This window comes from Henckelia pumila, chromosome 3 (genome assembly GCF_033568475.1).
Source record: "Henckelia pumila isolate YLH828 chromosome 3, ASM3356847v2, whole genome shotgun sequence".
In the NCBI taxonomy this organism is placed as follows: domain Eukaryota; kingdom Viridiplantae; phylum Streptophyta; class Magnoliopsida; order Lamiales; family Gesneriaceae; genus Henckelia; species Henckelia pumila.
In genome coordinates, this window is record NC_133122.1 from 57,799,089 (window position 1) to 57,811,096 (window position 12,008).

A 12,008-nucleotide genomic window follows, 5' to 3' on the forward strand; every position below is an offset into this window, starting at 1 on the left:
TGTTTTTATGATGTAGAAACTTGCAGTAACGCAATAATTTGCAAATTACGCTAATCAAGTAAATCGTATTAGACAAATTTTGTGTTACATGCTAGTCTAGGAAAACATCCATAAAAAAATCGAACTCTAACTTGTGACCAAAAATTCACCTGCAAGGCTACACTAACAATTTGGACATACTCTGACGGCGATCGACACTTTTTTTCTTGGTAACATGTATGCATTCCCAAGAATGGTGAGTTGACTTCTTTCTCTCATTCTCATAGATGCACATACATACATAAATAATATATGCAAGTATGTATATACATACATACACGCGAAACTGAGTCACGGGGTGGTCTCCTTTTTCACCACGAGAATCCCACAATAATATTCATATCATTTGACTGCCGGCGCTCCGTCCGCTGAAGAAGACCATCCCGAACTCAGTCTTTTACTATCCATTCGCTTTTTCCTAGGCTTACGCGCATTCAGACACGACTTTTTCCTTTTAAAAAATTCTTTATATAATCAAACGTGATATGTATGAGTGTTTGTGTATACATATGTTACCATTCTTGACTCCTACCAACTCTTTGAATCTTGATCGCATCCCCCAAAATCCACCAACCATTCTCATATTCGAAGGAGCAAGATCAAGAAAGTTAATTTGATCGATCGTGTAGCTGCTTTGATCTTGAGGAGGTAAAGACATGGGAAGTTTCGAATTGCAGGTGTCAGATGAAGGGGGGATAGCGAAGAGGCTGTGGAAAAAGTTCAAGAACGAGAGGGCTTTAGCTCTTTACAGCCCTTTTGCAGTTTGCTTGGCTGCCGGAACTTTGGACCCCAGGTCTTTTATTCATTGCATCTCTCAAGATGTCTACTTTCTTCAGGCTTTTGCTCACGCGTAAGCCACCATAATCTGTCTTTTTATATGTGTGTGTTTTTGTTTTTTTTTTTTTTTTGGTTTGGAAAAGAAATCATCTGTGTTGTTTGACTATTTGTTTCTGCATATATTTTTGGATTGGGTCAATTTGGTGTATATGTGATTCGAGTGTCCTGCCGTTTTGGGCAGTAGGAAGTAGGAACTAGTTTTTGTTGGTTGATTTAGGACAGGGGAAGGTCATGATTAATTATGCTTGAAATTCGAAAAATTTTGGTTGAAGGTGGTTGGATCGAATAGAAAAGGATTCTCTGGAATCTGAATCATAGAACTATAGTGAAAGATATGATGGATAAATGGCTTTAAGAAAGTAAGAAGGATGGTTCGATCCTCTTATCTTTACTTATTTAGCCAGGAGATCCATAAATTGAGATAGAACATCTTGTTTCGGGGGCAGAAGAGCTGTTTTCAGATTAGTATTTGATCTGGTGGCCTCTATGTGTGTTTATCTTTTAACTGGATTGACTTTGAACATCTACTGCAATTGGTTGATTGAGTGAAATAAAGTGAAGGAAAAGAAAATTTGCTGAATTGAGGGGGAAGCATTTGTTTTTATGTTGATAAAGTTTGCGCATTTGCAGGTACGAATTGGCAGAGCAATATGTAGATGACGAGGAGGACAAGGAAGCCATTGCCGAGTTGAGAAAACGCGTCCTGAAGAGGTTAAAGAACCAAGATTCACTTATTCGTGTGAGGGCCCAATCAATGAATTCTTGATTTTATTAAACGTTTGAACCTTAGTGATACATTGCTAGATATCTACTTTGAGGTTCTCTTAATCATTTATGTGGCTTATTTGCTGCAGGAATGGGGATTTGAGCCACCTAAAGATAGGACTTGTGATGCTGCAACAGTTAAATACACTGAATTCTTGGCTGAAACGGCCTCAGGAAAAGTTGGAGAGGAAAAATTCTCCGTTAAAATTGTTACACCTTTTGAAAAGACGAAACTTGCTGCTTATACATTGAGCGTGATTTCACCATGCATGAGGCTCTACAACTTCATCAGTAAGGAGATCCAGGCTCGTCTAGACCCTGATGATGGTGAGCACATCTACAAGAAGTGGCTCAACAGTCTTTCTTCTCTAAAATTTGAGGTTTGTTATGTTTGATGCTTTCTAGTGGGGTGTTCTTTTCAAAAACCATCGTAATTTTACTTCTCTAAATCCAGGCATCAGCTTCAAGAATCGAAGACTTGCTAGACAAACTAAGCATTTCTTTGACCAGTGAAGAGTTGGATGTTGTAGAAAGACTTTATCATAGAGCTATGAAACTCGAGTTGGACTTCATCTGGGCTCAATCCATTGTTCAGCAAAGCATAGTTCCTTGCTCAAGACTCCTCAACAGCGTTGAAAACAACCTCATCTTATTTTGCGACTTTGACTTAACATGCACTGTTATTGATTCCTCTGCCCTTTTAGCTGAGCTTGCAATAATCACAACACCCAATGGTTCTGGACCAATGCCATTGGCGGATATTCGGACTACATGGAACGATCTTTTCACCCAGTATGTAAAAGAATATCAGCAATGTGTAGAAAGCATCATCCAAGATGAAGCAGGAATAGATAAATCTCTCCAAGGTTCGACACATTTCCTAGTAAGAACATCCTACCTTCTCGATCCCAAGTAGCTAACTGTCATGCTTAATGTTATTACAGCTGAGGGACTGGACTATGAAGGTCTATTCAAAGCACTGAAGAAGATATCTGACTTTGAGAAAAGGGCTAATGCAAGCCTGATTCATTCTAATGTATTGAAAGGATTAAATTTATCAGACATAAAACGAGCTGGCGAGCGCCTCGAATTTCAAGACGGCTGTAAAAAATTCTTCCACAATGTTGTGGAAAATAAAAATTGTGCCACCAAAGTTCACGTGTTGTCATACTGCTGGTGCAGTGATCTAATCAGGTCTGCATTTTCATCAGGTATGCCCTTCATTTTTGTTAAACATAGTTTTTAATTTGATACAAGGAAGATTATGATATATCTTTGATTTGATTTTGTTGGACAGAGAGATTTCCACCCTTATATCCTAATATATTTTCGTTTACATGAGAAAGATTGATAGAGCTTTAGCCCTCTGGGCATCTGTCATGATATTTTATTCTAATTTCTGTTCACTCATTTCCAGGTAACCTAAATGCGTTGAATATACATTCAAATGACTTGGTGTACCAAGAATCTATCTCCACTGGTGGCATGATCATGAAGATGGAGTGTCCCATAGACAAGCTTCAAGCATTTAATGACATTGCAAGCAAGAATCGCGGTAGGCCCTTAAAAATCTACGTCGGGGGTTCACTTGGTGATTTGCTTTGCTTGTTAGAAGCAGATATTGGCATTGTCATCGACTTGAGTATCAGTTTGAAGAGTGTTGCGAATCATTTTGGTGTTTCTTTCATTCCATTGTTCTCTGGTTTGATAAGTAAACAGAGAGAACTCGCGGAGAGCGGCTCTATACATAGCAAGGGAACGTCTAGTACCTTATATACAGTCTCTAGTTGGGATGAAATATATGCATTCATTTTGGGGCAATAGAGGTCTAGTTGGATCCATGTTGGAAAAATAAGGATTAGAAAATTTGATCAGTACCGCTGCTGTCATAGACAATTTTCACATCCTTTAGGTCCCATGCCACTGGTCAGACCTTAACCATATATTTTTAGTTGTTGAGGAATACAACTGCATGTGGCAATAAAATAGCGCATTAGATAATTTTGTGAACTGGAGGAACTGAGTCTGTTGGTCAAATGAAAACAGGCTCTTTTCTCTTGGATTTTGTATTCATCTCATTAAATTATTTGTCTATCAGTAAGCTTTGTATTGGGATTGAATCAGCTTTAATGCATGTGTTGAAATTATAAGCAAAACCGCATGCATGGTTTTGCTTACAGTTTTAGTGTTTTCATTGTGGCTCGATCAAATTAATATATATGCTTTTGGTCAAAGTTTGTTCTTGTTAAATAACTCACAAACACAAAACCAAACACGGATACGTATCATAAGATTATAACCAAGCAAACAGAACTTGGATGAACATGAAACAAAACCACCAACCAAGATACATCAAAACGAGAGGCAGATTTCGTTAACACGGAAAATTTGCCAGTTGGTGGTGCAGCAAACCAAAACACAACTGATACATCCATACTTACAATACATAAAAGAAAAAAACTGTGCTCTCTCCTGGACAACATATAATACGTCAAAATAGTATTCAGCAAGATATTTAAGTCACCATAAGCATGCCCGTTACGTCAAAATTCTTTGATCATAGATTATCTATATCCCGTGTTCCAGTCTGTTTGATCGTGGATGGATTATTGTCAAACGGGCGTTTTCAATTGTCTCCTGTTTCTTTCGTGAGCTCTTGGAGCTGCAACCAAAAATTGATGAATACAAGGGCGATTAAAAGTGATGAAAATAGTACAGGCATGTTTGAGATTCAGGAAAAACGACCTTCGAAAATTGACATACCAAGTCCATTAGCTTCGGATGTTTTCACGATTTTAAGTCTCTTAACTGTGCTCAGAAACATCCTGTAAATGCAAAGATACGCAGTGAAATTATTGACTCTGCAGCAGTAGTATAGTCTATTCTTCATGTATTGTTTCGACCCAAACAAAGCCCCAAAAATTGATAGAACATGCCTCGGAATCAACAATAAGTTCCAAAGTTCACCAGACAGGTCTACTCCCGAACTAGTTGGGCTGACTAAATTTGTGAGTATAGAATGAATAATGAAGACAATTTGCAGATATAGCCGAGCCAAGGGGCAGTGAAAATCAAAGCAGGGTTAAGAACAGTGACAGAGTAACAACGTTTTAATTGTACCGTATAAGAAGAATGCGGTTCATAAAAAAGAAGATCTATAAAAACAATATTGTAGAGACATACTTCCAAGGGACATCTCCTACGAGCATCCAGTCTCCTTCTTTGTCTTCATATATGAGTACGAATTCAGATGAATCATCCAATAACTTCCCTAGGCATCTCGTATCAACCATGACAGCTTGCTCCTCCAAACTTGATCCTATAATAATTCAGAGTTGGTAATTACACACGCATTCGGGCACAAGTTCGACGATTATGTCAATGTTTCCAACATAGTTTATCCCAAAACTAGGATATTAAGAAAATCACCATCAAGAAAATGAAAACTTGGGATGAGTTCTTGTTTACCAATTTCTATAGCATACATGCATAACCTTCCCTTCTCTTACCAAGAGGGAAAGAACGTACTCGCAACTTGTCGTCGCAAACATGAGTATTTAGAAATGATCTAATAACTAAGGTTAATCGTACTCCGGCAACTTTATGGAAGGTAGAGCATTGCATTTTGGGTGTGAGTGGATAAATTTAAAGAAACTTCACCCAAATTTTTCGATGCCATTGAATATTATGCTAGTTCTTTGTACGAAACAAAGTAAAAGATAGAAAATTACTTTTCGGGCAAACCGCTGCACCAGGTCTAAACATGTCATCCAATTTACGAGCCAAAGTCTCATAGCAGCTATGAGACTTCAGATCCACCTTCCGCCCGATTGGCATCCCCTCCATGTTCACCTTAATAAAGAAAGAGGTTCTAGGAAACCTTTTTTCGAACGTGATGTTTTTATTCTCATTTTTACATTTACCAACGGTTGAGGTGAATTCTTCGACAGCTGGGGTTTTTGAATTGTTTACCAAGCTGTTCATTCTGTAAGCTCTAATAGGAGGCCACCCCACGACCTGACTGCTTCAACAAATGGCAAAGGAAAAAAATGTCAAAACTCCATCGGATAAATCACCGAATCCATTATTTAAGCAGCTGGTTAGAGTTATTTTTCGAAAAATACATTTATTAAACAAGTTATTTCATGAGACAATATGGAAATTTATAAAGCTCGTACATATTTTTTTATATCAGCAGATGTAGGAAAAATTTTCAAAAACACACCTTCATGTTTTACCATTTTAGACTCAGGCGCTCAGGTAAGGACTTGATACATATAACATTCAAAATACTTGATTTTGCAATGTTTACAGCTATTAAAAAAAGTTTAAAATGGATGGGCTTTTAATCAATATTAAAATTTATATTGATAACTTCTAAAAATAGGGTTAAATAAAACTAAAACAATACAGAAAGATAAATTTGTTCATTTCTACTAAATTTTTTTAGATATTTCAACTAGAAAATCATATATGATGAGTTGAAAAGATGTATTGACGCATATCTTTTGTTAATCCAATTTACATAAACTAAATAGATGTCATAATATACCCATGACATCTGCTTGGAATGTGCAAAACATAGAAGTATATAATTATACCTTGTCTTTCAACAATCGTATCTTGTACTTCCAAAATCATTAGCTATTTTAACTTAAAAAGTATCCGATCTATATCCATCAAATACCGGTATCCGACATAGTGACCATTTTAAGACTAAACATGCTCCATAGATTAATCATATTTTTAAATTTCCTCTTCACTAAGCCTACAGTTGGTTTTGTTTTTGAAAACCATTTTCCAATCTTTGAAGACAAAAATAACCACGCTACCTTGTTTTCATTTTCTTTTTCTAAAATCTCATTTCATATACCCCAACATAATAATTACTTTTAATTTCATTTTTTCACTCCAAGAAAAATACCCCACCACTATATTATATCACAATACAACATCTTCTACATTTTTTGTCACTACCCATGTAAAATTTAAAAAACCAAATAATGATTAAAAATCAGGGGAGATCAAAGATTTAACATCGGTTATCTAGAAATCCTCTTACATATGGGAAAAGGCAAGGCTGAAACAAAGCTATCAACATATAAATCACAGCCAATATCTATTACCGGTATTAAACAACAACCAGTAGATTACATTAAAATACTAGAGGCACAAATTAGGAACAAATAGAACACACAAAATAGGGGAAAGACAACACATACACAACAAAACACTTCCAACAAAGCACAAAGTTTTCCTCTTGCAAAGACAAAAACACATAGTTGTATGTATCTCATAAAAAATCCACACTAGAATAAACACATCGAACAAACATCAAGATAAAAACACCACTTTTGAAATTACAAGGAAAATAAAATGAAAATTAAAGCATATAAAACTAAAAAGTGCCGAAAATATACCTAACTCCAGAACGGCCAGGAGGGGAAGAGGGCTCCGCTGTTCTCTTTGAACCGCAGCAACCATTGTTTTTAGCTTTAACAGTAGAAGATGATGAAGAAGAAGAAGAATCTTTATCAGAGACCACCGAAGGAAAATCCTCAGCAGTCAAGATTCTCGCGAACTGATCCCACGATCCTCCCGCCGCCGCAACGGGCGACGGCTTACTCTTGAACTTCCCTCCGCCGCCGAGACTGAGGCCGAGCCCCAATTCCAACTCGGACCCATCCGGGTAAGAAGAAGACTCCTGGGACAAAGTCGACATCGACCCACCTGAAATCACACCATCACCACCTGGGAAAACCTCTTTTTGCATCAAAGATTCGATCTTTTCGGCGTGAAAATGCCAGGGAACTCAACGGAAGGGAGGAGGGGTCTTTATCTGGGTTTGTGTGTTGGAGTAAAGATAAATTTTGGAGCAAAGAGACGGACAGTGGAAGAAAAAGTCGGGGACGAGTGGGTGTTGATGGGAGAGGTGGGACCCCACGTGTCGGCTTTTTGGCCGACAACAGCCATTATAGATTTTCTTGCAAACCAAACTCTAATCTGATCTAAGACACAGCCCCCACCCAATCGACAACTTTGTTAATCAATGTTTACTTTTACTTTTATTGTACCCAACAACTTCAGAACCATCTAATCACTTCTATTTCTAATCTTTTCATTTTTAATATCTCTGTTAAAAACTTTACTCTTGCCTTGACGATCTAAAGACCTTTTTTTGAAAAAATAAATTAAGATTATTAGAATAATAAATTATATATATATATATGTAAATTTCTTACTTTATCGTTATTTCATCCATTCAAAAAATTGGTTATTTTTTTTCAAGTTTTAGTTAATAAAGATAAAGATATATTCATAAGAAATACATAAAATAATTAATAAAAATATATTGGTAAAAAATGACACGTGATCTATATAATCAAGATTATAATAGTATTTATTCATTGGAACATAAATGTGATATAGTTTAGCTGTGTTAGAAACTTAGAACTAATGGGACAATAATAGAAAATATACATTCAGGGAATTTGAGCATCTTAATCATGCATACACGAAGGTCTTGTAAAAAATTCAATCTTTTACAATAAAGGGCAACGTCATTTTTATTTTTTATTTTTACCAAACAACATCAAATTTTTTTAATGCATTTTACATTGTTCTTTAAAACTATTGCTGTTACTAACTTATTATTACCTACATTTTTATTATTACCTACGTTTTTTGTTCTGGTGGCTTGTATTATATTTAACAATATTTTTTCTATTACTTACTAAGATACCTCAACTAACTATGTTTTGTAAAAATGTATAATTATTTTTTGAAAAAATTAAATAAAGATAAAATATGAAATCTCTATATAAATTTTTTTCTCAATAATTTTTTTAAAATTTATGCAAAAAAATATAGATATTATTTTAATTAAAATAAATAAGAGATATTTTATAATAATTAACATGTTACACCTAACATTAACAAAACAAGACTTTACGATACCAAAGAACAACCCGACAAGCTGTGGGGACCCGAACCTCACTGGCCTGAACACCTAACCTTTAATTATTTATTACTACTAAAAGAGGTAGAAATCCAACACCACCACCAACTAATTAATTACAAACACATGTTACGTATTTCTAAAAAGAAAATTTTGATACATTAGTTTTTTTTTTATATATAATAATTTTTCCCGTCTTAATTATATTAAAAAAAATTATTTTAATTTAAATATATAATCTAGTGTATATATTCAGTAGTATTTTTTTTTTTTTTTACTTCTATGGAGAAAGTTTTGATGTAATTCATTTTTTGAATTTATAAGATAAACAAAAAATAAGAAGTTTCTCAACGTTGTTTTTCTAATAATTTTTGGTCTGTAATCTATATGAAATATTAAACAATATAATTGGTATAAAGAGAGTATTTTCATTAATTTTAACATCAAATTAATAGTATGTAATCACGGAGAATTTATATGAAACAAAAAAAAAATTTATTAGAACGAAATTATTTCACATAGCTAAAACGAATTATTGGATATGATTATTTTGGAAAGTTTAATTGAAGTATACAGCTTCAAAAAAAAATTTGAAGTATATGAACATTGGTGCATTTTTTTAAATTTGATATTATAGTTGTTTTAATTTATAGTTTTTTGGTTTTGGATTATCATTAAACAAAATATTATTGCTGTAAGTATTTTAGGTATTTGAAAACAAAATACATCATAACTCCAATATAAGCTTCTATATCCTTCCATATTTATGATATATAGTATAGTATATAATGGAGTATAACTGAATAAATATTAAATAAATTCAAATTGTTACGCTTTAAACGCATACAAATCTCGTGTTATGAGATTAATGTTTTTAATGCATTAACAAATCTCATATTATTATGTTTTGATGATTACAAAACTCGGTTAATTGTTACTAACCATTTAAAGTGAGACTTTGCAGATTAGATCATATTAACAATCAAATTCTTGGAAGTTACTTTGAAGTTGTAAAAGAAATGGACAAGGACAAGCCAATATTATAAAGCAGAAACTTGCAAAATTCACCGGGCACTTTCCGGTCATCCAAATCAGATCTCCAACAATGAAAATCAAGATCAGGATGTTCTCAAGCTTCTCTCCAAATTTCATAGCAATCCAACGGCTGGATATGGAGATATGAGTTTTTTAACAAAGCTGCACAGTACTTACTTCTGCAAGGAATGAACTATGAAGACTCAACTTCAGAAAATAACTGGGAATGCTTCGGTTATTAAAATCCGATCTCCACCGATCACATGGATTTATATGATGTTTTAAAGTTTGTATCCAAATTTCAAATCAATCCAACGGCTGGATATGGAGTTATGATTTTTGAAAATATGTTGAACAGTAGCTATTTCTGCAAGGAGCTAACTGCTGAAGTATCGGATTCAGAAGACTACTGGAATCGATGGAGGCATCCAAATCCAATCTCCACCAATCACGATCAATATCAGGATGTTACAAAGATTGTGTGTTAATTTCAGGCCAATCCAACGGATGGATTGTGAGATTCGAATTTTTGAAAAGTAATGCTCAGAACAAAAGCGAGAACGTGATTTTGCGACTTCCGAGATTTACTGGAATTGTTTGACTCGTTAGAATCAAATCTCCACCGTTCAGATGGAAGATCCAGATGTTTTAAAGCTTCAGTTGAAATTTCAGATCAATCCAACGGTTAGATTAGAAGATATGATTTTTCCACAAAAGCTGCTCAGTGCTGGAAAAAGAAGGCAGCGGCGCCTACACTTTGTCTCTACTCCTTGGCTTCCCAATAAACGCTCCAAGCACACAAATTCAAATTTAAATCTTTGCCAACTATAAATAGAGGCTTGCCAAGACCATTTAGAGACATCCCAACTCATCTCTTCTCTCCTTTGCAAGCAATTTCTCACTATCAAAGTGTTTGTGTGATATATTTGAGAGTGTTTGTAAAAAATAGTTTGTGAGTTGGTTGTGCTATTGTTGTAAACACTTGAGTGTGAAGCCAAGTGTGTTGTGCTATCGTTGTAAGCACTTGAGTGTGAAGCCAAGTGTTGTGTTGAGGCTATCCTTGGAGCCCTTAAGGCCAAGAGTGTTGAGTTGTATCGGCGTGGTGATCGTGTCAAGTTGTAAGGCTATCCTTGGAGCCATCAAGGCCAAGACGTTCGAAGTGCTAGTGAATCCTTGGTTAATCGACTTAACCAAGAAGGGGAGACGTAGACGATTTATCGTCGAACTTCCATAAACATCTCTTATCCCTTTTACTGCTTTATTTACATTACGTATTTATTTACCGCACTTATTTATTTGATTGCTTAAGTCTTCCGCTTGCGTACTTGCATAATCACTTTAAATTGCTAAAGTTGCCAATAGAACCTAAATCCCCCCATTAGGTTCTAACACAAATAATATAAAATAGATTTGATAAATTTTCTTATTTATTTTACAAGGTAAAAAATGTATTGCTTCTATGTTTATACTACATACATATAAAGTCAAACTATTGTGTAAGAAGAATTTTCAAAATGTTCAAGTTATAACAAATTTTTTATCGTCAATTTAAGAAATTACGGTAACACATGAAGACTTTGAATATATTGGTGCTTGTGTTTCTTAAATCAACACTCTTATAAAGATATTTATTTATTTTTGATGTCGTTCATGAGTATAGATCGATGAATAAAATAATTCATAAAATTACCCGTTTTATTTTTTTTATTCCTTTCATCTCTTATTTGAATGATATACTCATTCCCTTATTAGTTGGTTAACGAACTATTACAACTTTTCCTATGTTTTAGGAAAAAATAAAAGGAAAATAATTGTGTTAATTGTTCTTTTGATGTACCAAATTTAACATCACATCAATGCTGTTGAACTCGGTGTATTGCACCGAGTGCGGGGGACAGAGGAGCCGTTGGATGTCTCCATCGATTTATGTTTATATTTATTATTTATAATATAATATAATAAATTTTCAAAAAAAATGTCAAAAAAATAATAAATCTTCAAAAAGAAAACGAATTCACAACACATTGGGATTTGGGCCATAATAAGTCATACTTTTAAATAATTACTCCGAGTTTTGGACAACGTGTGGTTCATGCTACTTCAACAATTTGATATATACTACGTTTTATATTTAAATTTAAAATTGTAGAATTTAGGAGACATTGAGACTCAAGCCCCGGTTGTCCTATATTTACCGAGCTCAAAACAATCGAACAACTCAACCTCAGTCTTGCGAGTTTATCTTGAAAGGGTTATAACGAGTAGAACTTAAATGATCCACAAATTTATGACGATTATAAAAGAGTTTGCGTAAATTACTCGAAGCTCGAAAAATTCTTTAAGTTCATATCAAATTAATTAAACATCAGCTATT

At 34.3% G+C, this 12,008-nt stretch overlaps 2 protein-coding genes across 3 annotated transcripts; one reads left to right on the forward strand and one right to left on the reverse strand.

Annotated features, from left to right (window-relative positions):
- The first annotated feature begins 415 nt into the window (after positions 1-415).
- On the forward strand, positions 416-3,835 carry LOC140887072 (bifunctional TH2 protein, mitochondrial-like). 2 transcript variants are annotated; one of them, XM_073294099.1, is made up of 6 exons: positions 416-832; positions 1,507-1,615; positions 1,731-2,021; positions 2,096-2,507; positions 2,586-2,852; positions 3,059-3,835. In XM_073294099.1, the coding sequence occupies exons 1-6, from the start codon at positions 696-698 to the stop codon at positions 3,463-3,465; spliced, it is 1,623 nt and encodes a 540-aa protein (XP_073150200.1). In that variant the 5' UTR covers positions 416-695; the 3' UTR covers positions 3,466-3,835. The 2 variants fall into 2 exon arrangements, with proteins under 2 accessions (XP_073150200.1, XP_073150198.1); XM_073294097.1 differs by having other exon boundaries at positions 421-889.
- A 154-nt stretch (positions 3,836-3,989) lies between these two features.
- On the reverse strand, positions 3,990-7,537 carry LOC140891314 (auxin-responsive protein IAA13-like). The gene is made up of 5 exons (XM_073299753.1): positions 7,062-7,537; positions 5,373-5,662; positions 4,825-4,960; positions 4,405-4,466; positions 3,990-4,303 (listed from the first exon to the last, which is right to left on the reverse strand). Exons 1-5 carry the CDS (start codon positions 7,412-7,414, stop codon positions 4,254-4,256), a joined length of 891 nt encoding a protein of 296 aa, XP_073155854.1. The 5' UTR covers positions 7,415-7,537; the 3' UTR covers positions 3,990-4,253.
- Positions 7,538-12,008: the final 4,471 nt, after the last annotated feature.

What these genes read in the sequence shown, in the direction of transcription:
- LOC140887072 (XM_073294097.1), top strand. Translation starts at nt 696, where the DNA reads ATGGGAAGTTTCGAATTGCAGGTGTCAGATGAAGGGGGGATAGCGAAG. An exon ending in CTTCAGGCTTTTGCTCACGC is followed by an intron (nt 890 to 1,506) that starts GTAAGCCACCAT and finishes GCGCATTTGCAG; the next exon opens with GTACGAATTGGCAGAGCAAT. An exon ending in AATAGATAAATCTCTCCAAG is followed by an intron (nt 2,508 to 2,585) that starts GTTCGACACATT and finishes ATGTTATTACAG; the next exon opens with CTGAGGGACTGGACTATGAA.
- LOC140891314 (XM_073299753.1), bottom strand. Translation starts at nt 7,414, where the DNA reads ATGCAAAAAGAGGTTTTCCCAGGTGGTGATGGTGTGATTTCAGGTGGG. An exon ending in TGCAGCGGTTTGCCCGAAAA is followed by an intron (nt 4,961 to 5,372) that starts GTAATTTTCTAT and finishes GAATTATTATAG; the next exon opens with GATCAAGTTTGGAGGAGCAA. An exon ending in GTAGGAGATGTCCCTTGGAA is followed by an intron (nt 4,467 to 4,824) that starts GTATGTCTCTAC and finishes TTGCATTTACAG; the next exon opens with GATGTTTCTGAGCACAGTTA.